Source organism: Notechis scutatus, chromosome 1 (genome assembly GCF_049901735.1).
Source record: "Notechis scutatus isolate UNSWTSFEM ecotype Mainland chromosome 1, rNotScu1.2, whole genome shotgun sequence".
Taxonomy (NCBI): Eukaryota; Metazoa; Chordata; class Lepidosauria; order Squamata; family Elapidae; genus Notechis; species Notechis scutatus.
Genome location: NC_142009.1, coordinates 116625704 through 116652147, shown reverse-complemented (window position 1 = coordinate 116652147; position 26444 = coordinate 116625704). Strand labels below are relative to the sequence as shown.

At 36.7% G+C, this 26444-nt stretch overlaps 2 protein-coding genes across 5 annotated transcripts in view; one reads left to right on the top strand and one right to left on the bottom strand.

The window, feature by feature from the left end:
• The window catches only part of UBE3D (ubiquitin protein ligase E3D), a 67836-nt gene extending 61192 nt beyond the window's left edge, over window positions 1-6644 (bottom strand). Inside the window, exon 1 of one of the 3 annotated variants that reach the window (XM_087944171.1) lies at window positions 6538-6644. Coding sequence is in view for 1 of the 3 variants with exons in the window: in XM_087944165.1 (XP_087800291.1) it covers window positions 5302-5363 (62 nt within the window). In the remaining 2 variants the exon portion in view is untranslated. Of the gene's footprint in view, window positions 1-5301; window positions 5580-6473 lie in introns of those variants that run through there. The other 2 variants (XM_087944177.1, XM_087944165.1) reach the window with 2 other exon arrangements.
• A 36-nt stretch (window positions 6645-6680) lies between these two features.
• DOP1A (DOP1 leucine zipper like protein A) overlaps window positions 6681-26444 on the top strand; it is a 65884-nt gene continuing 46120 nt past the window's right edge. For both annotated transcript variants that reach the window (XM_026665157.2, XM_087944086.1), the window contains exons 1-7: window positions 6681-6754; window positions 17627-17817; window positions 18502-18683; window positions 19667-19837; window positions 22639-22828; window positions 23894-23992; window positions 24851-24950. In XM_026665157.2, coding sequence (XP_026520942.2) covers window positions 17680-17817; window positions 18502-18683; window positions 19667-19837; window positions 22639-22828; window positions 23894-23992; window positions 24851-24950 — 880 coding nt within the window. In that variant the 5' untranslated portion in view covers window positions 6681-6754; window positions 17627-17679. The remainder of the gene's footprint in view (window positions 6755-17626; window positions 17818-18501; window positions 18684-19666; window positions 19838-22638; window positions 22829-23893; window positions 23993-24850; window positions 24951-26444) is intronic.

Below are 26444 nucleotides of genomic sequence, written 5' to 3'. Positions count from 1 at the left end.
GAGATAATGCAGGCCACAGTGTACAAAATCCATTCTTGATTTTGCTAATTTGTAGTGGCTTCCATTCAAACAGTTCAAGAAGTTCAATTTGGACTTCCGGTGGCACTTCCGTCAAGGACGGATGGAGACCGCGATCGTGTGTGGCTTTGATCCGTGCTTACTCTGTTAAAGGGGTCCCTACGGGACCGGAACCATCAGACCCATCTCGGAGGGGTGGGGGAAGAGGGGGAGCCGCACCTCCCCTCCCTGGCTTGGTATACTCCCCTGGAAGACAGGGAGAAGCGGCAGTTTAAATGGCTGCCCTGAAGCTACCAGGACCTAAGTGTGTGCTGGAGAGGTGAAGTGGTGAGTGGCATGTATCCAGACAAGAGAAGCTGAAACTTTTGTTTTAATAACCCTGAAAAGCAGAAAGAAAGATTCCTTGTTTGAGAGTACAACAGCGGCGAATAGAAAACAAGAGGACAATATAAGGTAAATAAAAAACTGGACTACAAAAGAGCTATAACAAAATTAAGGACGGAATTGGAAATAATATACAGAACCTGACATTAATCAGGCATTGGATAAAATGCTGAACTTGCTTGGAATCGATTATACTTTTTAAAAAAGCCAATGGTTGAAATGTTTGAAAATTAACATTAATATAAGTGAAAAAAGGGTGGGGAAAAGAACTTTGAAAAGTGGAAGTGATATAGAGCAGTGATCCCCAACCTTTTTTACGCCGCTGCCCGATACCGCATCAGCTGGCGCCGCTTTTGATGAAAAGTGCTTCCGGTGACCTCACGGGCCTTTTTCATGAAGAAAGTGCTTCTGGTGAGTTTTCCGGGTAGAAATGGCTTTCTACCGGAAAAGCTACATCTTTTTGATGAAACGTGCTTCGGTGAACCGGAAAAGCTCACCAGAAGCACTTTTTCATCAAAAAGATGGCGGCCCAGCAAGCCAGCGGCCCGGTAAGACTTGTTCCGCGGACTGGTACCGGTCCGCGGACCGGTGGTTGGGGACCCCTGATATAGAGCACCACCTAATGGTACAAGACATTTTTCCCTGGATGACTTTATGGAAAATTACTAGTCTGTTAAATGTGTGAATGAAAAAAGACATGAAATAAAAGACTTTAACATAACAAGAACCCTGGAAGCTTAAAAGAAAAAGGGGGAGATTGCAGCAAGAGGAAAAAGGAAGGCAATATATTGGGACTATTGGGGGTTGACTGTGCAAAGGAAATAGAAGGACCAATAAGGAAAAGAGATATAAACGGAGTCTCTTGGCAAGGATTACAATTAACTTTAATAAAATAAAGAATAACACAATTGATTAAAAAAAATGGAAGAAGCAAGCAAAGAATTTAAGTTGGAACTGCAAACTGTGAAAGAAATGATAAAAAAAAAGAAGGGGACTATTGGATACACTGGCAGAAAAAATAATGCAATTTATAGCAGAACAAAGGAACTCTAGAGAGGAGGAGCCAAAGGAAGATGAAGACAGCCAAGGTGGACATGAAGATTCAGAGACATTGCCAAAAGACACAAAGAGAACTAAAACTAAGACATTGATGACAGAGATAATAAATAAAAGAGAAAAAGCTCCCAGAGTAAGCAAAAGAAAAAGCTGTACAAGAAGAAATTTCAAAAAAGAGAAAAAGAAAGGGTGGGAGGAAAGATGGGGGACTGGCAGATGGAAATAAATGTAATATTAGAGGAAAAAAAGAGGGATAACGAGGAAAGGTCAGGAAAACTTAGTAAAGGGAAAGCTGGCTAAAACTAAGAGAAATGACAAGGCCAAGAGATTAGAGATAAGGGTTAGATATAGCATAAAAGGGGGATACCACATGGGAATGTATCTTTGTATTTTTATTAGAAATGTAGACTGGGAAGATTTGAAGTTTATAACTTACTGGGAATTACCTTCAGATTATTAGATAATTTATTAGATAAAAATATTAGATGAGAAAAATAAAGATGGAGTGAGTGATATTAAGAGGGTTCTATTGTTATTAATCCATTCATTCATTCATTCATTCATTCATATATATATATATATATATATATATATATATATATATATATATATATATATATATATATATATATGTTGATCTTTAGTTATTCGGGTTCTCTCCCGCATGTAAGATTCAAAGTATCTCAGGCACGTTTGCGCGTGTCCCACTCGCCATCTTCGGCTGGTGCTTCAGGCTGGTGCTTCAGGCTGGTGCTCGGCTAGTGCTAAGCTGGCAAAGCACCAACCTCGCTCAAAGCACCAGCCAGATGCACTACTAAGATGGCCAGTGGACCCGCCAAGCTGCCTAGATAGAATCTTAGCGGATGCAGAACCAATAACAAAAGATCCACATACAAATACCATGAGAACCTCAGAAAACAAATATATATATATATATATATATATATATATATATATATATATATATATATATATATATATATATATATATATATATACACACACACACACACACACACACACACACATACACATATATAATATCTATCTATCTATCACCGGCTTGACCCACAAAAACACACTGAGACATAATAGAGACCCAGAAGATGAACAGACCTATGGAACAGCTGTCCTGCCCTACATAAGAGGTACTACAGACAAAATCAGTAAGATACTACACAGGCATCACATCAAGACTGCCTTCAAAACAGACAGAAAAATAGCAGCCATCCTTAGAAACCCCAAAGATAAAATTGACCTGGAAAACCAAGGCATATATGAAGTCCCCTGTGCATCATGCCCGGCCACATACATTGGACAGACCAATAGAAGAATAAGTACCCGCCTGGATGAACACAAAAATGCAGTCAAAAAGCTGGAACACACTTCCTCACTAGTCCAACACATGGAAGCCACAGGTCATAGCATCAACTTCAATGGCACCAAAACCCTAGCCACTATAGAAAACCCCAGCCACAGAATCATCAGAGAAGCCATAGAGATTGAAAAAAGACCAGAAAGCATGAATAGAAGAGATGATTCCACCAGACTGTCAATCATTTGGAAGCCTGCACTCACAAACAAAAAAATCTCCACACCACAAGCCAGGCAAACACCTGGGCACAAACAGATCCCTCCTGATACCTCCAGCTCAAACACACCCCAACCAGGCACCCAGATGAAACCTAGCTTCCTAACTAATGATAGCCATCCATTTACCCGGAGCCAAGCTGCACTAAAGGCCTCCAATAAAGTAACACAATGTTGCCAGCCAATCAAGATACAAAAAGAGCCAAAAAACAGATAGAAGATATTAGAAACACCAATCAAGCAGAACACAGCAAACTCCAAGACCAATAAACACAGACCAAGACTCCCAACCAATCAGCATGAAGAAAAAACCATTCTGGCACAGCAATAGGCTGCCCCAAATTTAAATCTGAAACCACTGTAAAAGTCTGACTCACAGATGAACACTATACAGAAGCCTGATGATGGCAGATGAGATTCTGCCGAAACGTTGCTACAACTTTAAAAGGACAACTACAATGACGTGGGAAAATACCCGAACAAAGCTGAATGCCACACATGTAAGTACCCGCGAAAACTTAAGAAAATATATATATATATATATCACACACATATATACATATTCTAAAATATGCTAATGATTATTTAAATATTAGGAAAACAGAGAATATGACCTGGGTGAAAATCTGGTATTAATTATGTTCAAAAAGTGTGAATTAGGGTTATATAAATGCTATAGGTTGAAATTGGTCATAGGGAAATAAAAGGGGAAATTAACTCTGTTTTTATTTTTCTTTCTTTGTGGTATACATGAAATAGAAAATATAATTGATTATACAAAGGATATGAGAAAATAGAAAATATAATGAACTAGAAGGGATTATGTGGGAATGTAAAATATTTATAATGAATGAATTATACTATAATCAAAAGCAGGGGAATGAAAATTTATTAAAATTATATAGGTAAATTTTGGAAACAAAGAAAAAATATGAAATTATATTAATATCTCTGGAATATATATAAGATATATTGTAGATGGGGGATATACCATGTGGAGCCCAAATGTATTAAGCTTACTTTACTTTTACTTGTTTTTTCTTTCATTGATTGTCTAATTACATATTGGTCTTGAGAAAGTTATAGATGATAACAATACATAAGGTAACATAAAAAAGGTGGTAAGCTGAAAATGGAAATAATAGGGGATAAAGAATTGAAAATATATGTGATGAAATGTTTTTGATATTGAATTAATGAATTGAAATATGGAAGGGAAATTTATCTAAAGATTAGTTGAATGGATAATAATTTGAAGTGGTATTAATTAAGAAAGTTGAAAATGTAACTATGACTATGTATAAATATTGTAATCTGGAATCATGTTGCTCACGTGAAGAGATTTGTAAAAAATAGAAATAAAAAAACTTTGGGAGAAAAAAAGAAGAAGTTCAATTTGGTTACAGTACTGCTAGGTAAGCATAAGAGAATCAGTTCGGTCTAGTGGTTAAGGTGCCAGGCTAGAAACCAGGAGACTCTGAGTTCTAGTCCTGCCTTAGCATGAAAGTCACCAGGATGACCTTGGGCCAGTTACTCTCTCTCAGCCCAATCCACAGGGCTGTTGTGGGGAAAACAAGAGGACAAAAGCTATTATGTATGTTTGCTGCCTTGAGTTATTTATAAAAATAATAAAGGTCAGATAGAAATAAACAAACAGAACAGCACCACACAAGCTTAAGTGATAAATATGCTTTAATAGAGAGCAACACTTTCTGGAGTTTGTTCCGAGAACTCAGCTGCTTTATTTAATTTGAAAGCAGCACAGTGGATGTATGCAAGGCACAGAAGATGTGCATCAGCTGTTTACACTTATCTAAAGGCATTTTAAAAGAAGAGCAAGGGGGGGGGATGGTAAACTAAGGAAGTATTGATAGGATACTTGACATTCAACTCAGTTCTGTGCTTCTCAAACTATTTAAAGGGCCTGAATCAGTTTAGGGAAATCGTTCAAGTCAAAAGATATACATTTTTTCCTCAAATTAATGTGTTTATTGTCTGGTAACGCAGACATTTACTAAAGTATGATGGTATGGAAAGTGATATTGTAGAAGTTTTACAAAAAATAATCACCACTGTCCTGGATGGAAAATGGTAAGCTAAAGACAGGCCTGTAAGAGAAGAAGCGTTTCCTCCGTGGGGAAAAAAGATGGAACGTAACCTACTAACCCGGCAATGCCTGCCTGTCTCAAAGTGGGAAATGAAGCAAGGTGAACGGGTGGGGGGAATCAAACATAAAGCAAAGAAATAAAGTACCGAATAATCAGCAATCCGCTCTTCATCTTCTCCCTAATCTCCAAGAATAGAGTAGCATCCATCTACGTAGCCTGCCAGAAAAAAAAAAGAGGACCAAGCCGAGAGAAAGCAACCCGCTGCGAGGTTCAAAAGCTTCCACGTGGGCCGGAGAAAACTAGGAAAATTGAATCCCGGAAACGTTTTAGCCGAGAGGAGGGCCTCTTGTCTCACACAGCGCCCTCTGCGAGAGAAAAAGAAAAAGGCTCTTTAAGCTCTATCTTTGTAATCGCGGAAAAGATGTCCTCGGCCGCAATGTGACATCATCTCAAAGGAGATCGCGACTATTTAGATTAGGAAAGAGGGTTGCACATTAAACATTATTTGTATCCCCTGCCGGGATCGCGCTGTAGTTTTTAAATCCAGTTGAAATGATTGATAGATGTCTTTGTTTGCTTTCTGTCGCATTACTCCACGGTAGAATAAGCGGGGAGATGGATTTTTCTTCCCCCTCACACACACACCACAGAAGATCTTGCAGTCCGATTCTGTTCTACATTTACTCAGAAGTCAGTGTGGCTACAGTTCTAGTAGCTTTGCAATCCTGCGCCGAGTTATCCAGTGTCTTGCATCCAATTGCATTGCAATAAACGTGCCGCCGATTGTAAACCGCGGGACCCCGTGGTATGGCTAGACGCTTTGCAGGTTGGATCCCATCCAAACAACGCTTATTTAATGTGCCTGTTTAGTGCTACTGGTGTACACCCACGTTCAGAAAAGGGCAGCAGGGCTTTCGACGACGAGAAATTAAGGAGAAAGGAATGAACCTCAATAAACAACCGGCTTCATGATTTGCCCGTCAGCTTCCAACGAAGAAGTATGCAGTATCCGCTACTCCGCAGAGTATCATACCACATAAGCTTAAATCGGCCCGCAACGTGAGCGACACACACAGAAAGAGAGAGAACAAGAGAGAGAGAGAGAGAGAGTCGTGCAGTGGGGACAAGGGACTCCCGCCAGGCGGATCAAAGAAATGGGCTAGCCAAGCATTTCTTCCCGCTGGCATGAAAATAATAAACCAGGCAGGAAACCAGCTGAGCTTTTAGGATACGCTGGGAAAGTCCGTGGAGAGAGTGGGGGGGGAAATCACAGAAAATGCAAGTCGGCTTTTGCAACCGCGGTGGACGAAGACCCACCGGGAGCCTTCCCCCTCTTCTCAAACAAGACTTTCCCTTAAAGGAACTCGCCGCTATGGCAAACCTGGAGTCGGCGGCCGCTCGGTCCGCGAGAAGAAGCTGCGCTAATTCTGAGCGGCGCCAGGTGGCGTCATAACGTCAGGAGAAAGCCAGGGGAAGGGAGGGAGGAGAAAGGAAGCCGCTTGGCATGCTGGGAGCTGTCGGTGCCCGGGCGCGGGAGGGCGGGCAAGTGGTGGGGGGGAGGTTTCTGCGGCGCGGCTCTTCCGGCTCTGGGCGCCAAGGTAACCCTTTTCGCTCTTCCTTTTTCTGGCCCTGCGGCCTTTTCCCTTCCTCGAGTTGGTGGGCTTTTTAGTCTGTGAGGGGAGAAAGCGCTGAGAGAGAAGGGGACAAAAAAGGGAACGGCGGGCAGCGGCATCCTTATTGGGACCCCCCAGGGGCTTCTCCTTTCCCCTCCTTCCTCGGAGCAGGTGCAGAGAGACGGGGTTGGTAGTAAACGCAGGCAGGGAGTCGCAGCCGGCGAAGACTCACGTAGTATTTTCTTGCTTTGTCGGTTGAAAAGGTGTATTTGAAACCAAGGAAACGATCCTTACATGTTCGCCGGCCAGTCTTTTGCTTAGGAAAGGTCGCCCTTCCCGCCGTTTTATTATTCTATAAAGTGGGAATTCTTGCACACTTGGGGGTTATTTTGCCTAAGTTATTTTTTCCCTAGCTTATTTTTTTAAATTTAAAACAGGAAAAGCCATCCTTTCATTTTTCACTTCAAACGTGTAAAGGAATAGCCAATCCACTCTTATGGTATATTTATTCTGTTCTTTATTCTAGTAAATAAAGACACAGTAATTGGGGGTTATTTGATTTTTATGGCTGAGAGATTATTTTATTTCTTTTAGTTTAGTAGTCAAATAGGAGCCCTAAAATCCTGCTTAGACATTGTGGGGCTTCTTTTGATTAAATGTGCATAGGATGGTACAAATATCTTTCCCATCATCGTCTCAGTTGCCAGTTCTTTATATTTAGCTTCCTGTGCCTTGATGTACTTGCCAATTATACATGCTGTAATGCAGAGTAGCATCTTTTCTTGAAAGTCTGTTTGCGCAGAGGGAAAGTTAACAAATCAATTTTTCTTCTACCCTCTTCATTCTATGTCCATAGGGATTGGTTAATGTTACAGTAGTTTTATTATATTTATTGATTGGATGCAGTGATTGGGAAGAAGTTGAAAAGGCTGTTACTATTGCTCAGAGATAATGTGGAAACCTAAAATATTACTTTAGCTTTGGGGGGAAAAGTAACTTTCAGAGCGCTATGTAATAAATAAATTTGTTCTTAGGAAATATTCTTTGAATTACAACCTTCATCTGTTCATTTTTTGCATATCTAGGTTTTTCTCAGTCAAAGAGTACTTTTGGATGAATGAATGATTGCTTGTGCCAGTTTCTCCCTCTATGAAGCTTCTTAAGGAAGCTTCAGCCATAGTTTGATGATACAAGATGAAATATTGATATGGCTAATATTAATCAGAGGATGGATTTAAGTAAAAAAAAAAGAATACATGCTGAGAGAAGAGAGATTGTGTCTAGTGTATATGATGAAGAAAAGTAAACTATCTGGATGAGTGTCTACTCTTAGCTGGCCAAAAGAATGACCAGGAACATTGAACAAAGCCCAAGGTTTGAACTTTTTTTTTTAAAAAAAAGCCAGTGGTGAAAAAGTCAGACAGATAGATCCAGTTTTCAGAAAAAACTGGCTATCACCTTTGTTTGCTCTTTCCCAAAGCTTTTGCAACTCTCATCTTTTTTGAGAAGTATTTCTCACAACGTTCATAGGTGCTATCCTCTAAATTAGTCTGGATTTCACTGTTAAAATAAGCTAATAAAATTCAGAATACATAATAATCTTAGGGTTGTTACACTTAAAAAGTCAGAAGATAAGATACAGGTCCTGGTATTATGTATTTATCGTTGTTTGTTGTTTTTAGTCATGTCCCACTCTGACTTTATAGGCAAGTTCTCTCTATGCTACCGTCTCAAGTATAGCTTTTTTCAATTGTATGTTCACCTTTGCATCAGATTTGATGTTATCAAGTCATCATGTTCTTCATTTGCCCCTTCTTCTTTGTCTACTCCTTGCATCATTGCCTTCTCGAATGAGTTTGCACGCATAACATAGCCAAAGTAAATCAGATGTAGTCTTATGATTTTAGCTTCCAATGAGATGTGATTTAACACCTTTCTGTTAGTTAATTTGGCTGTCCATGGTATTCACAGTAATTTATGCCAGCACCACAGTTCAAAGACGTCAATTCTTCGATCGGCCATTCTTAGCGTCCAACTCTCATACCCCATACCTCATTATAGGGAAGACTATAACTAGCCTGCTTTTTGTATTTAAATCAATATCACTGCTTTTCCAGATCTTATTCCTGTTAACTATTGCAATGCGGCCTAAGGTTATCCTGCATTTGATTTCAGGAGTAGAATTGTATTATTTACCGTTAAATCAGAGATTCTGGTAAGATCCAATTACAAATTGTGTATCAGATGTTTGGTGTTTGGTTTACTGTCCAAGACTCAGATATTTTCCCATTTATTTCCCAGTAATCCCCCCCCCCTCAGTTTTCTAATGTGCTTCTAAGAGTCAATGTTTCATGTCCACTGAGAATAGAATAGAATAGAATAGAATAGAATACTTTATAGGCCAAGTGTGATTGGACACACAAGGAATTTATCTTGATGTAAATACTCTCAGTATACATAAAGAAAAGATACATTTGTTAAGAATCAAGAATCATAACATACAACACTTAATGATAGTCATAGGGTACAATCAACAATCAAATCATACTAGGAAACAGTCCATATAAATTGTAAGGATACAAGCGACAAAGTTATAGTCATACAGTCACAAATGGGAGGGGATGGCTGATACGGAGTGATGAGAAGATTAACAGTAATAGTAGTGCAGACTTTGTAATAGTTCAACAGTAGTGAGGGAATTATTTGTTTAGCAGAGTGATGGCGTCTGGGAAAAAACTGTTCTTATGTCTAGTTGTTCTGGTGTGCAGTGCTCTATAGCGTCGTTTTGGGGGAAGGAGTTGAAACAGTTTATGTCTGGGATGTGAGGGGTCTGTAAATATTTTCACAGCCATCTTTTTGGCTCGTGCAGTATACAGGTCCTCAATTGAAGGCAGGTGGGTAGTAGTTGTTTTTTCTGCAGTCCTAATTATCCTCTGAAGTCCTGTTGTGTTGCAGAACCAAACCAGACAGTTATAGAGGTGCAGATGACTCAATAATTCCTCTGTAGAACTGTTTCAGCAGCTCCTTGGGCAGTTTGAGCTTTCTGAGTTGCCGCAGAAAGAACATTATTTGTTGTGCTTTTTTGATGACGTTTTTGATGTTAGGTGTCCATTTTAGGTCATGTGATATAGTAGAACCTAGAAATTTGAAGGTATCTACTGTTGATACGGTGTTGTCTAGTATTGTAAGAGGTGGTAGTATGGGAGGATTTCTTCTAAAGTCTACCACCATTTCTATGGTTTTGAGTGTGTTCAGTTCCAGATTGTTGTATTCATATTGTTGATTCCATAGTAATGTGTTTGAATTAAAAATAATAATAAATAATAAAAAATGTGCCGAAGGGGAAATTGGCATGGAAAGGCAATCTTTCTGCACCGATTTTGTTCATCCAATTTTTGAATTGTGACCCTATTCAAAAATCGGGTGGATTTTTTTTCCGCCACCCGATTTGGTTGCGAACAGGAGTGTTCGCCACCCGAAGTTCCCTGTACCTTCTTTCAATCAGTCTAGCCAATAAAGCAATTTGTTTATGAAATGGCATCTACCAATGGAAAAGGTTTCTTTTCCCACTCATATTCACGTTTATAGCCAAGGGTTGGGGAATCCTCACGTGTAGATAATCCTGAAGTGTAGATTTGGCATAGAAGTGGAAACAAACAAGAGAAATCCTCTCACACGTCTTCCTATCACACAAGAAAAGGCATTGAAGAATAAAGAGAGGATGCACTGGGGCTTAGAAACATCCTTGGGAATTAAAGATAAACTAGAAGATAGAGCATACCTATAAAACATATCTGTTTTTCCATTTATTAATTTATTGAAATTACTAAACAAAATAACCCGAGGTAAGGCTGTGAGCTTGATCAGCATGGTGGAACTGGCTCTGGGTAATTATCTAGAAGTATTGTAGAGATTCAGAAGATCATGGATCTTAAAATCTTTGAACAATTATTGTGCCTTACAATGTAGTTCTTTGCATGAGAGGTCTCATTATTTTTTGCACTATTCAATCTTGTACACATAAAATAGAAATACTACACCAAAAATACATTTTTGTTAGATCATTAGCATGTTACATTGTTGCTGATATAAGCAAGTAAATAAAACCTTGTCAACGAGTATTAAAGAGTGATAGTGAAGGGATAACATTCTGGATATTTATTTAATAAATATTTTAAAAACCTTTGTATTTCAAATGCAAGCAAATTATTTGGTTTTATATTTGGGTAGGTTTCTTCCATTTAATTGAAAACTCTTATGAGCATTATTTTATGATAACTATAAATGTTGGGAAATGAACATTATATTAGATTACTCACCTGATAATATTTATCTCTTATTCATGAAATGAACTAATAGAAATTAAGGAATTCTGATATTTAAATGTAAAACGTCAGATGCAATTATAGTAACGGGTAGGATGTATTATTCAATAAAGTGTAGGACCCTGGGCTTGGCGCTTAATGAACCCATTGCAAAATGGTTTGTTATCACCAAACAAAAGGCTAACATGTCCCAACCCCATATAAGGGAATGTGACTTGTTTTAAAATTTTACATTTTAGTTTTATTATAAGTTATAATACAGCAGATCTGGACAAACCAACAGGTTGAGTCAGGAAAGTTTTAAAAAAGTGAAACAAAGGAACTGGTTTCTGAGATAAAGGAATATAAACGTTTGGTTAATGTTTCACTGGTGATAAATCAAGCAAATATCATGGAAGAGATTATGTTATCAGCCATTGTTAGGACATGTTTTGCCCTGATGATTGGTAAAAGAGCCCTACCACAGAGCATTTTCTTCCCTGGTCTAGAAAAACAAGTGAAGCTTTTATGATGTGGTAGTAGAGTATTTCTATAATGCTTTTGTCTTAGCTTAGGCAGAACATGTGAGGTCCACCAAGGAAAATTTCAAGTGGAATGTCAAAATGTCAGAGTTCGGCTATATTGTCTGAATACAAAGGAAAACACATCTGAGGTGATAAACTGACACTCATTCATTCATTCATTCAAAACATTTATATAGCCATCCATCTTTCAACTCTGGGTAACTATATACATGCTTTAAATAAATAAATCTATGAATATCTGCTGCCAAAGAAGTGATAAAGGGAGTGTGTACATTTGTATTGCTATTGCACTGATGTTCTGACATCTTGTAAAGACAACTATGCATTTCTGATACTAGTATTTTTTTAAGGCATTACTCCATTGATATATACATTGTTGGATTTATTTTAACATAAAGTATTTTCAGTTATTACCAATAATTGTATTTCATATGTTCTGTTTCCAGTTTGGGGTTATGATGGAATATGTAACGGCTGAATTAATGAAATAGTGTTTTTTTAAAAAGCAAAAAATGTGCTGAGTCTCACGTAGCTATAGATAAAACCTTCTTTACTCTAAAAGTGCAAAATAGGGGAACTCTTGCTTTTGTTTTATGGGAAAGATTTAATTAAAGAAATATTTAATTCTATAATGTAGAAAATATTTATAATTCTATCAGCATAAAATTCTGAGCAGTGTAAAATAACTTCCTACCAATGGAGGTTCAGAGTAGCTAATGTTATGCGTAATATTTAACAGCAATTAGAGTAAATGCACATGTTTAGCTTTGCTAGTAATAGATCTTCCTTCCTTCCTTTCCTTCCTTCCTTTCCTTCCTTCCTTTCTTTCTTTCTTTCTTTCTTTCTTTCTTTCTTTCTTTCTTTCTTTCTTTCTTTCTTTCTTTCTATTCGAGTCACCGCTGTTGATCCCTGGTAGGCTACCTTGGCAACTCCCAGAAGTTTTCTTGGCAAGATTGCAGAGGTGATATGCAATTGATTCCTTCTTGGGGCTGAGAAAGAATGACTGGTCTGAAGTCACTCTGCTGCCTTTGTGCCTAAGGCTGGAATAGAACTCACAGTCTGACCAAGCCGACCCTACTGCTTTTTCATATTCACTATTAAATTATCATATTGATACATGAGATCCCTTGTTTAAATTGATGTTCATTTTTCTCTCTTTTTTGATTAAGAAATGAAGCACCATTTGTTGTAACACTTGGGGAAAGTGTAGTAACAATAATTACTACATTTAACCATGGTTAGCAAATTAGGAATCTAAAATTGTAATTTTCAATTGACTGTTACATTCTGCCTATAACTGTACTACTTTAAATCTGGATATTCAATATTAATTAGTTTAGAGGTTCTATATTACAAGATCCCATATATTAATTAAATCATTGCTAATACAAGTATATGACATGTATAGGTAATCCTAGCTACCAAGACATATGTTTCCGCATATTTCATCTCAAAATATTGGAAAATCATATTACCCATTTTCAGCAATTAAGATTAGAGGAAGCTCCAGTGACTTCTGAAAAAGAGATTGAGGGCTTCAATTTGCTTGCCTTGTCTTGTCAATTCTTTCATAGGACAGAAAGCCTTTTATGGCTTTAGAAAAGATGGACAACACAAAAACATAGGAACACAATATAAATAGAATCATGACTGTGAAACAGAGCCAGGCATTGATGATTTATATCTAAACTATTTAGAGCATTTTGTCAAGGGATTGGAGTTATTGCTACAGTGAATGTAATTGCCTATTCCATCAAAAACAGGCCAATATTGGAATCTGAGTTTGATTTAGAGTGACAGAAACAGAGCAAAATGTACAAACAGAAACACCCCATTATTAAATTAAAAGGCAATATTATGCCACAATGATACAGATGTAAAAGATGCTTCAGAAAACAGAATCAGCCAGTCTACTGATGTGGATGGTCCTAAATAAAATTGAAACTAAATTGAGTTACACTTGCAGCTTCATTATAAACTCCTGTCTAGATTCTTAGGCTACCTGAACACAGACGAGTGAAAATATTGTCTTTTTCAGTTTATTATTATACTATCCTGAATTTTTCAGCTATATCAGTATCACACTACTACTGTATTCTTAATAATTAAAATATTTTCATTCATTTTGTGAAGCATCACTTATTTTTATTCTTTTACCAAATGGAATACTTAGCACGCACTGAATAAAGTTTGGATTTTGTTATTTGATCATAGTATCTAGAAAAATCTAACTTTCTTACTATACTAGCTCTATACCCATGCTTCACTACAAAATTATGTGATCTAGCTTAGTTTTTGAGGAGGAAAATAAGGGGAGGGGGGAAATGTGCCTCTGCCTACCAGCATCCATTGGTATTCATCTGGCTAGTGTCCTGTCAGTGTGTGAGAGAGCTGATGGCTGTTTGGAAACTGAAAAAGTACTTGCTGTGTGAGCAAGGAGACAGCAAGGAGCCTGGGTGTTGCTTAGCTCAACTGTTCTGTACTAAAGCTGTTGTGAAACTAAAACTGAAACTCCTCTCCTCTGCTTGTGTTTTGCATTTGGAACAGATTTCTTTTCAGGTGGGGAGGGGGAATAGAACTCTTTAGCGTCAAAGCATGTTAATAATAATATAGGAAATACTAATGCTCTGACGGTCATTTCGAAAAATCCTTTCTTAATGAGCACCTAGAAGCCAAAAGGAACATATGTGCCAAGTTTCAAGTTTGTAGGCTTTATGGTTCTGGAGATTTTGTGATGATGCGTCAGTGGTATTTCGCTTTTATATATATAGATGACCAGTGATATAGAGGGTGATATAGAAAGATTGTATTCGGTATTCAAAATTATATTACCTTTGAGTGTGAAATGTCTTATGTAACAATTAATTCATTGGCAGTTATATGAGTTCGTTTAAGAATCTCTAAATCAGGAACCATTGCCATATAGAATGGTAGTTCTAGAATTATCTGTTTTTTAATGGTTTTTAATAGTCAGTGATAATCCAAATTGTTAGTATATTATTTCAATTGGTTTTCTTTGGTTCTATAGATTAAATGCAGTAAAAAGAGCAAGATTTGCTTTATCTCTGAGAAATACTAATGATCCCAGATGCAAGAATCAGGATGAGGAAATGGTTCATTTTGAGATTACAGTTCACTTTCTTGTTTTCAATTTGAATGCAGTTGCCAGTTTCCTCAGAACATTATAGATTCCATTTGACACTATTGCAGTAGTGGCAGTGATTTTCCCCCCCTTCATATCTCTATGGCAGAGGAATCTGGAGAATATATGTGGTCGAGGAGAAAAGTCATAAAAGAGAAACATCTTAATTAGATGTGCATAATTCCATAGGTTTGAGAATCACATTCCAGAATCATAGGCTATGAACCTCATAGGGTAAAATATATGTTTTAAGTTTCTGAAAGACTTATGGGGCCAAGAATGTCATTTAGACTTCCCAGAAAGCTCCAAAAATGTTTTCCCAGCCCACAATTTTATTTGTATCTTCTCCAGAAGACGACAGAAGTTTAAAAAGAGAATAATTCCTAACTTATAGGGCTCATCCTCGCATCCCTTATAAATACAACATGAGCATACCCCAGTAACCAATTTTGTAAAAAATACCTTGTATTTATGACATTATCAATGTCATCTCTAGTTGAGAATTGAGGTAGATTAAAGTTGTCTTTAACTGGTCTGGTTTTAAAGTTGACCTTCCTTCCTTCCTTCTTTCCTTGATACATTTTTTTCCATGGATGCAATGAAGCATGCATGAACAATATGGTTGCAGCCATTGCAGCATCCCTGCAGGTATTCAATTGCTGTTTGGGTACCTGGCAATTGGCTTGCAATTATGACACTTGCAGCATCCAACAATTATGTGATTATTTCTGATCTTCCCTCCTGGCTTCCTGCAAATGGCTCCTGTTCCTGCCACTTTTCTGCTCACTCACACGCCTTCCTGCACTCCAAAGTGCCTCCTTGTAGTACCTGCCCTCCCACCAATGTTCCTAAGGTGCCCACCTATGTCACCCATCTATATAGTTCTCATCTTGCTGGCCTGCTAGCCTGAAAGTCGTATGGGAAGTCCTCAGTTAACCTGCATGGTTTAGTGGTTGTGTTTCTGACCAGCAGGTGACACTTGGCAGAATGGGAAACCAAGCCAGGGAGGTCCATCAATCATTTTCTTTAATTTGTAGTGCATTAAAATAAAATGGACAGTGCCACTTGCCAGGCTTGTGAGTGCAGTGCAATTTATATCAGCACACTTTTCTCCAAACTCATAGATTGGAAGATAAGACTTGGCCATCTGACTGGGAAGTCTTACATGCCATGAACAGCACTCATGTCATGTGTAGAGACAACTAATTATTCAAATATTTGACAGAGTAGCTGATGTGGTGAAAGTTACTGCACAAGTACAATTTTGTTACTGCACAAGTACAATTTTGAATACAATAGTGTTTTTTTCTCCTACCCTAAACTTGTGTTGATAATGGATATGTCTCAAGTTTATTGAACCTAAAAAAAATGTGCCCATTTCATTTGTGGAGTAATCACTTCACCTTAGTAAGTCTTAAATCATGATCTGCATATGTCTAACTGCTAAAAAGCTGCCAATAGTGTGCAATTCAAAGTTCGTTTGTTGTTTTACATAGTCTGTTTTATTTTTTGCGTTCATTTTGTTGTGCTTTGATGAATTAAGGCTTTAAAGATTCTTCCAGATTTTTTTTGGATTCTTCCAGTACATTTTTAGTTTTTATGGCTGCATGATGCTTTGTTTCACACTTTCTTAATGCTATATCTGGATTATTACCAAGGTGTAAAATTAGCTTTTGCAGCACCTATTTGAAAATGATACCTTGGTTGCAGATATATCTGCTTAGCAATTCTGTCATTGTAGCAATTCTGTTAAAGGGAGATGTATCCTCTCTCTTTTACTGGAGCTATAGTAAAAATATTACTTTATTAAGCTGATGATGATTCATCCCCTTACACAGCCACTGTTGGAACATTTCAAGTTGCTTCCTTTTCTTGCAAAAGCAAGAAAGTGTTCCTACAAGGAGCAACAAGTTTGCAAACCTTTATTGATGCCTGTTCTTATGCACTTACTAATACCAGAAAAATGCCTTGCAGTAACGTATAGAATACTGTAAATAAACAGATTTGAAAATAGTGTTACAATAAAATGTGTGAAATATGTGAAACTGTATGTGAAATATGTGAAAATATATAAAAATCCAAACAAATTGTTTAGAAGTTGGAACACTAATAGCTATAATAATGTTAACAAGTACCACCAGTATAATTTAAAACTCCTGATTATTTTATTAGCAATTAAAATTTTGTGATTATCAATAAAAAGGTTAATTTCTTTTTCTTATTGGACTATCAATTATTTTCTAATTTGATCAATTTCTCCTGAAGCTTTCTATAATGAAACAACCCTCCCAATCTACTTTCTAGATATATTAAACTGATATTATTTTGAATTGAGAGAAGGGTCAACAGAGAGAGGGCTACAGAGTTTTTAATATGTTTTTATTTATTTATTAAATTTATATGACGCTCATCTCCTTATTGTGTGCCTCTGGGAAGTTTACAACATTGTATCCATTCATTTTCTAGAAGTTTCTTGATTCCCTGAAATATTAAAAATTGGATCATCATTCAAACAGAATTTATATTCAGAGAAGGTATCTCTGCCCACTGTGTACAATCCCTTCCTTTGCTCCACAAATCATATTCAGGATGATATTCCAAGTCCTCAGGAGTGTCTTATGTATTTTATTCACTTATCAATAAAATTTATATAGTTACCCATTTCACAAAAAGTGAGTTGGGGGGGGGGGGTTGCCTGAAGATGAGTACGTGGAACTGAATTCCTTCTACTCTTGCTTCACAGGAGCTAATATTTTTGCAGATTTCATGGTAATTATATTCAACATGGTGCAGTATTTACTTATTAGTATTACTTTGACAAGTTAAAAAAAATTGAGTCAGTGAAATGTGAATCTGTCTTTTCCAGCTAATATTTTTACATGCATTGCAAATTGATCTCTGGTGGGATCCTGCAGGAGGATGAATGCAGAGGAGCTGGAGCTGCTGGGTGATTCCAAGTACAGGAACTATGTAGCAGCTGTCGACAAGGCACTGAAAAGTTTTGAGTACTCTAGTGAATGGGCTGATTTGATTTCATCTCTTGGAAAGCTAAATAAGGTATGATGGAGAAGCCCTCTGATTGAAGGGGAAAATATGCAATGGAATTAAAAAACTTGAAATTCCTTTTATTGTTATCGGCTGTTGTTTGATGAAATTGGAGTAAAATGTTCTGTGTAGTTTATATCATTTTATAATTGTTACACCAGACAAAATCTGACTTGTTTTTATATAGTACATATTAAAGAGAAAGTAAGAGTTGAATTTATGCCTGATCTTTGGGGGGTGACTTGTTTCCACTCTGTTGCCATAATATAATACATCCTATTCAGGAAGAGGTCTTACAGATGCTTTAATGCACTGAGCAGTGGACCTGAGGGGACGAGGAAGTTAATGAATGCACTTCTGCTACCATGACATTAGTGTAAATAAAATCATAGCTCTATACAGATACAGAACACTTTTAATAATACATAGCAACAAATAATAGATTATTTTTGTACATTATTAATATATAAATAAATATTCATGTGTAAATATGAAAGAAAATTAACAATGAAAGCCAGTTTGCTAAATAAGAACTTTGAGCATCTACACTCAAGAATCGATTTTCTTACTGCATCATGATTTGCTTGATAACATATATTCAGAAAATTTGCTTTCAAGCTTGTTAATCCAATAAATCATTTTCTGACTAAATCTTTTGCAATAACTTCCAAGAGATCTAACAATGTTTCTCGTCAGGTTCTTCAAAATAATGCAAAGTACCAAGTTGTACCTAAAAAGCTGACCATAGGGAAGCGCCTTGCACAATGCCTTCATCCTGCCCTGCCTGGTGGGGTGCATCGGAAAGCCCTGGAGACCTATGAGATTGTTTTCAAAATCATTGGCCCCAAGCGCCTGGCCAAAGATCTCTTCTTGTACAGGTGAGTAAAATTACATTTCAATCGTGGTCTTATTTTAGTCAAACAGCTTTTACTGTAAATTTTTTCTACAATAGCAGTTTATATTCCATACTGCAAAACCATATTATACAAAGTTATTGGCATGGAATTATCATATTGCATACTTTGATTTAGCAGATATCTAGCAGACATCCTCTCCTTCCAATTAGTCCATTAAAATGACTTTTCACTGTGTAGCAGTGGCCCCCAATCTTTTAGGCATCAGGGACCAGTTCCGTGAAGAGAGATTTTTCCACGGACCAGAGAGGGGCATGGTTTTAGTGCTACCTGCATCTTGCAGATGGGGCTTCATTTGTTTGCATGTCCCATGGCATGCCGCCCTGTGGCATGCCACAGACCGGTGCTGGTTCATGGACCTCTGCTGTATAGTATATTCATCTATTTTGTGTATCAGTGATCATATTCATATAATACTCCTAAACACATCAGTTTAAATTGCTGCTCTCAACCAACAGATGAAATTTAGTTAATGTTAAACTTTTGTGGCTTTATATGGTATGCCATTTCATTAGCTTATGATTTAATTTGTTGTGCAAAACAAAAAATATGATTTTTTTCAATAACCATGTATTCTGCAAGCATAATATGGCTGTAAAAGAAAGCAGCTTAATACATGATTTTATAATTAAATGATTCTATAATTCTATTATTAAGTAAGCTTATTCATGTTTATGATCAGTTACTGTGTAGCAATTGTCTAACAGAAAAAAAAGATGGAGAGATTGTAGTTTTTTTCACTGCAGTTATTATCATTGGAGTTATTCAAATGGATCTAAAGTTGCACCGCATACAACTAGAAGGTCCATTTTGTGTGTGGACTGCACAGCTACAATACACGTTACAGTTTGTCATTGAACTGGTATACAAAGTAACTTTGTGTTTCATACCTGTGACGCTGACCTCTGTGTTTTTTATTTTGTTTTGTTTTTTGTATATTTCTACAGTTCTGGCCTATTTCCTCTTCTTGCTAACGCTGCAATGTCTGTTAAGCCAGCATTGCTCAGCTTGTATGAAATGTATTACCTTCCTTTGGGCAAAACATTGAAACCAGGCCTGCAAGGATTGTTAACCGGGATCCTGCCTGGTTTGGAAGAGGGGTCTGAGTATTATGAAAGGTAAGATTGAAGAATAATGGAACGTTGACTTCCGGTTTGAGCTTCTTCAGCGACAGACCGAAACCTCGTCTCTGCGAGGCTTCGATCCGTGCTCGCCGCTGGAGCGCCCCAAGCCGGCTGGTTTTGGGGCTAAGCCACCCCGTAGAGGTGGTGAAGAGGGGGGAGACTGCCAGCAGGGTTGAGGAGAGCCATATCTCTCCTCCCCAGCTGGCCATTACTCCCTTTCCCGAAGGCGGTTGCAGCGGTGGTCAGAAATGGCCACCACAAAGAAGAACTCGACTGGAAAAGAATGTGCAGGAGGAAGATAAGAAGAGAAACTTTTGGTTGACTGCGTCAAACAGCAAAAGCAACAAATAAGGTACCCTGGAATTGAAACTGTTAAAAAACAATAACATTGTTCCCTAAGAAGATTTTTAAGCTGCGAAGGAGAGAGAAAAGGGAAAAGATTTGGTTTTCTCCTTTTCCTATACTGACAGCTAAGAGACTTAAGCAAGAAATTGGAAAAAAAATCCACTTTGACATCAATAGGCATTTAATGCTGAAAATAAAAAGTCAAAGGGATAATAAAGATTTCTGGATAATTAAAAGCTTTTGAAAACAGGAAAGGAGAGAGGAAGAATAAAAGGGCAGGATCTGGAAGGGAGGAGACTGCCTGGAATTAAAAAAACTTACAGCAAAATCTCAACAAGACTTCCAAAAGATACATTCTAACTGAAATATCGCAACAAAAACCCCAGGAAGAGAAAGTCGAAAAAGAAATAAGAAGATATAACTCGGGACTATCTGGATTACTTGATGATTTCTGGATTCTTGGTTGTTCTTCTTCATTGTTTTGAATGACTAAAATCAATCGGGTGGTTGTTTAAAACTGTTTAAAATGGCTCCACTTTTAGAAGAACTGAAAATGGAACTTAAAAAGTACAAAGAAGATGCACAAGAAGGGAGAGGTTCTTTTGGCTTCGTATTTCAGTTTTTAGAAATGGGGATTTGGAATTATGAGAAACAACAGGAAATGCCTGCAGAACAAGAAGATTGCAACAAAGAAGAAGCCATCTTTAATGAACAAGTAATCTTAGATGGGGGGGAAAAAGGAAAGGGGAGAAAGAGAATGGAAAGTTTAAGATTGGGAAAAACAACTCCAAAAAAAATAGAGTGAAAAATAAATATAAAATCAGAAAGCAACAGAAGAGGGAAATGCAGAAGAGAGAATTAGAACTAGAGAGACAAGGGGGTAAAAAGGGGAGGGAGAAAATGAGAGGGAAGAAAGAAAGGAAAAGAAGTTATAAAAGACAGAAGCAAAATATAGAGAAACAGGGTCTATTTAGAGATAATGGGTGAAAACTTAATGGAAAAAGGGATTCTGCAAAGGTACATAAGATAGTATGGTTATATTAGAAGCAGAATTTTTTTTAGAAAATATGAAACAATGTATGATTAAAATGTCTGATAAAATAGCTATCGTAATTCAGTGGAATGCTTGTCAATAAATAAATGTAACAAAAGGTATATTTAATGATTTATAAAACATGCGTGAAGAGAAATAAGGGAAAAATTAATTATGGAGATTATAAGTGTTTTAAGGAAGTATGATATTTAATTGAAAAGAAGTGTTAAAGATGTTATGGTTTTAGTGATTATTAATGATAGAACTGAACTGGAATAGAATGAGGGTTTATAATTACATATATTTACAATCTTTCCTTTTTTTTAAAGAATATAGTGTGTATTATAAGAATGCCAAGCAGAATTCGATTGGAAGTTATGTATTATGTATTATATTGAAGATCATAAACTTATATATTGAAGTTTAAATACGAGTTGAATGGATGTAATTAAAAGATATAAAGGTGTCATACTCCAATTAGTAACTACAGGAGAAAATTTGTTTAATGAGAAAAGATAATATGAAATTGAAACAGAACAGACAAAAGTATAAATATAATGATTTGAACTGAGATGAGATAATCAAAATAAAATTGAGAAAATTAAAAGAGGGGAAAAACTATATAGAAAATGTAGAATAGTATAAGATATGGAATAGAATACAAAAAGAAGCATGAAATTGAGTTTTGTGTCTGTATAAAGAAGTTCAACCCGGGACCATGCTATTTTCAAAAAAGATGTTTTACTTGTATTTTGTGTTTGAAAACCCAAATAAAACTTTATTAAAAGAAAAAAAGAATAATGGAATGTTATTGTTACCAAAACTTATCTTCCTTGTTTTAATTGGTTATGATACAAGAGTTAACTTTCTGACTGAAAAAAAAATCAAAGATTTTGGTGCATGAATCTTAAAAAACTATTGGAAGTTCCAGCTTCAACATCAAACTGTTTTTCCTCTTTCTTGTATTCAGATTCTGTTGTGATTGAACTGGGAAAAATCTGTTGGGCCGAACTTTTGTAAGAAACACAGGTTCAGTCACAATTCATTATATTTCATGCAGGACCAGCCAAGCAAGAAAAGCCATCTACATGTAGTTACTTTAACATTCTGTCTGAATCATAATTCATAGTATATCCGACCTATATATCTTTTGTTTAGAATTCCGGATTATCCTAACATTTAAATTGGTCACAGATTTGTTTCTAATAAGAAGATAATTCTTAATCCTCTCAAATAAAATACATTATGCATCTGTTTCTAAAAAGATGCAGGAGAATTTCAAGGGAAGAAGTTAATATTAGCCCTACCTTCCCAATACATTCCACATGATAAAAGCCTTCTCTAGAAGCATCATTTCTTGTTTTCTTTGAACATTCCTGGATTTTCATTTTGTCCTTTATTGTTGGTTGTGTTCCAGAACTAACACTTTACTAGAGAAAGTTGCTGCAGCAGTGGACCAATCAGCTTTCTACAGTGCACTGTGGGGTAGTCTTCTTACTAGTCCTGCAATTCGGCTGCCTGGCATTACTTATGTCCTCTCCCATCTAAACAGGAAGCTTTCTATGGAGGATCAGCTCTATATCATAGGCAGTGACATTGAATTAATGGTAAGTGTTTATGAAGCCATAATGATAGCTCTTGGTTCTTTGCCTTCCTAATTTTTTTATATAATCATTGCATAAAGAAACAATGCCTATATAGGAGCCGTATTAAATGCAGTATTAAAGTATTAAAACTCTCTGCTCACTGCAAGTCTCACCGGCTCAAGGTTGACTCAGCCTTCCCTCCTGAGGTTGGTGAAATTAAGGCCCAGATTGTTGGGAGGAAATATGCTGACTCTGTAAACTGCTTAGAGAGGACTGTCAAGCACTGTGGAGCGGTATATAAGTCTAAGTGCTTTTGCTATAAGTGATAGGCCATTCTTGATTAAAGCAGTTACATAGAAGGGGACTTGTCACAAATAACACCTTCTGTGCTCCTTCCTGCCAAACCCCCAATAAGTGATGCTTTTCTCTTCATATATGTCCTGCAGATTACTGGGCAATTCCCAATACTATTCCAGAAATGCAAAGAGCCTATTATCTATCTATATTATACAAATTTTGATTACTTTCTTCCTTGGTTATATTTGACTCGTTATTACAAAACCGAAGAGTAAAAAATAATTATTTATTGCATGAGACTCGTTTTAGCTCACACTTGTACAAGGATAGGAACACTTCTTATGAATTATTTTCAAATTGTGCATACCTTATTACTTACAGTATTTTTAATCTGAGAAGTGGATACTTCTAGTAGTTTGTATATTTTCCTTGCTGGTAAAGTCTTTTTTTTTCTTCTGAATCAGATCTTTGGCACTGAGCCAGTTCTGTTTATTGATTTCTCTCACAAATGGCTTTTTTCCTGATTTATGTGATGCAGCTATCCTTTTCCTCAACAGCTATTGGGCATCCATGCATAGGTTTATATATTTAAAAGCCAAAATCCAGACTACAGAAACAGAGGAATGCACAATTATATGTATCACTCTATGCATAGAGAGAAGATTGGAAGAAAAATTATCTGAATAGGGATTGCAAATATCTAATGTTTTTGTAAATGTGCAATTTTTAGAAAAGTAATTAAATAGCATTATCAATCTGTGCTCCTTTCTAATGGCAATTTTATTTCAGGTAGAAGCAGTAAGCACTTCAGTGCAGGATTCCAGTGTCTTAGTACAGAGGAGCACACTTGATCTCATATTATTCTGTTTTCCATTCCACATGAGTCAGGTAAAGTACTGCTGAATCCTTATTGAATGAAGTACTGATATGTTACCCACAAATAAAAAATTCAGCTTTCTTTTCTTTAAATTTCCCAAATCTGCATAATATTCTAGTGGGAAACAGCAACTCTTCAGTTGCTAGACTTCTATCTCCTGTATTCAAAACTTCCTTTCAAAATTCTGTAGATGCATAGCATATTAGAAATCAAAGAGTTCCTTCTTGTTCTGGTGGCAATCCATTGTATCTTAAAGAAGACAGCTCTCAGAAGATACCTGTGCTTTGGAAATGGCATTCTAGAGCCATGTTTTTTCATGGAAAAGTATAACCCTGTTTACTTCAGCCAATCCGCTTCTTAGTCACATTTCTAGTATAAAAACAATGCTACAAATTCTTCAAAATTGATGCTTCATAATGTACCGAAAAAAATGGAAAATGGCTCTTATCGTTAAAGCAGATGAATCTTTTTCTAGGTTGCTGTGGCTGCTTCAGTAGCTGCTTCTTATATAACTGAGCATGTTTGACCACTTTACATTTTCATTTCTGGAAATTTACTGTTGAAAACTGCTTTTGGTATTTTGACTCAGCCTCTGTGCTTAGATTATGTAAACTTGACTATTCAGGTTTGTTTTAGCCTTGTGGGGTAAGAAGAAAAAAATATGTCTTTTCTTTTTTTAAAATCTTGTACTTGGGAGCTATATCTACCTATATCTTGTTACTAAAGTTAATAAAGATGCATTCATATTTCAATTGCAGCCTATATAAATTTCTATTGGTGCTTGGAAGTGAAGTAAATAATCATTGTTCCATTGTATAATAAAGTTTTTGAATGTGACACTTGTTTAAATGTGACATTCCCAATTTTAGGCAACACGCCCGGATATGATCCGAATTCTTTCAGCTTCTCTTCATGTAGTGCTACGCAGAGACATGTCACTCAATAGGAGGCTTTATGCCTGGCTTCTAGGTAGGTTATAGGATTTATATATTTATTTATATCTATGCGTATATCATTTTTATTTGAAATGTGCAATCTGCTTTTCAATCTGCAAAAGATTGTAAACAAAAGTACAGGATTTTAATAAAAAATAAAAGTATACTATTTAACATATGAACACAAATGCAAAATAATTGAATCAATGAGAGCAACTGGTATACTAGTTAAACAAGAGATCATGAGGTCTAGTCCCGCCTTAGGCACAAAGCCAATCACTTTGTCTCAGGCCTAGGAAAAAAGAGATGACAAGTCACTTCCAAATCTTTTGCCAAGAAAACCATATAGACTTGACTGGGTAGTCTCCATGAGTCAAAAATTGACTCAAAGGCAGGCACATGTGCACTTACACACAAACACACACACATACACTCAAGAGTTTTTGTCAATAATAGAAAATGTAATAGGCCATCTAAGTTCTAATCATCTTATTGTTAAGAGATTGTCCCTGTAACTGTTTGCAATTGGAGCTACCTATTCTGCACATTTTCTGTTTTCTTTAATTATTTTCAAAATCAAAAATAGTTTAAACAATGCATTTAAAGTTTTCACAAAAAAAATCATCGTTAACCTATTTAGTCATCTTCTCAAATTTGTGCAAAAGAGATCTTATTAATAGTGAGAAGCTTGTTTGATATGGTAATTATTCCAGTTCCAGGTTCTGCTTTCTCTACACAGACTTTAGAGGTATAATTTTTGGGTACTTTTATTAGATTAGCCTTTCCCAGTCTGGAACCCTCACAGAAATTAACCTGACCAGGAATAATTTCAGCTTATTTGATGGGTGCTAGGTTGGGTGAAATCTCTTCCAGATTTAGAGTTGTTCCTAGATTTTAACTGGGAGACTAACATTGTCAAGTTTGTTGGGGAGTCCCAGTGGTCCTCAATATTCTATCAATATCATTGCTTACTTTCTTCCTTCTGACATGCTTGCTTCTTGCCCTCCTGTACCACTTTTACTGTCTGTAACCTTTTTAATAGAGACTATTGAGTTTGCCGTTCAGACATAAATTTATCCCATTCCTAGAAGCGTTCCTCTCCCCCGCATTCAGAAATAACAGGGGAGTGTCACTGATGCTCTAATAGCACCAGATGGCAGTGGTGCTCAAGTACCAGTTGCTTTGCAATTTTGGGGGGAATTTGGGGGAGTTTTAACAATCCCTATATAGAGCATAAAGTCTACTACAAAGCAAAAATCCAAATGTCCACTGTAATGAAGTAGTATCTCATTACTCTGTGTGGGAAAGGTGAACAGGCCTTAAAAGAGAGGCGACCATGGTGTTTTTCTGAATTGAGTCTGGGAGTTGGGGATCAATGGCACAATGCTGTACAGGTTCTCCTCCATCCTCAGTTCCAGTTGACGTTGATGGGAGATGGGACAGGCCAAGTCCCCAGCCTATATTTGGTATGATACTGCAGGGTTCAGTACTTTCTCCCCTCCTTAACATGAAGTTGCCAGATGAGCTG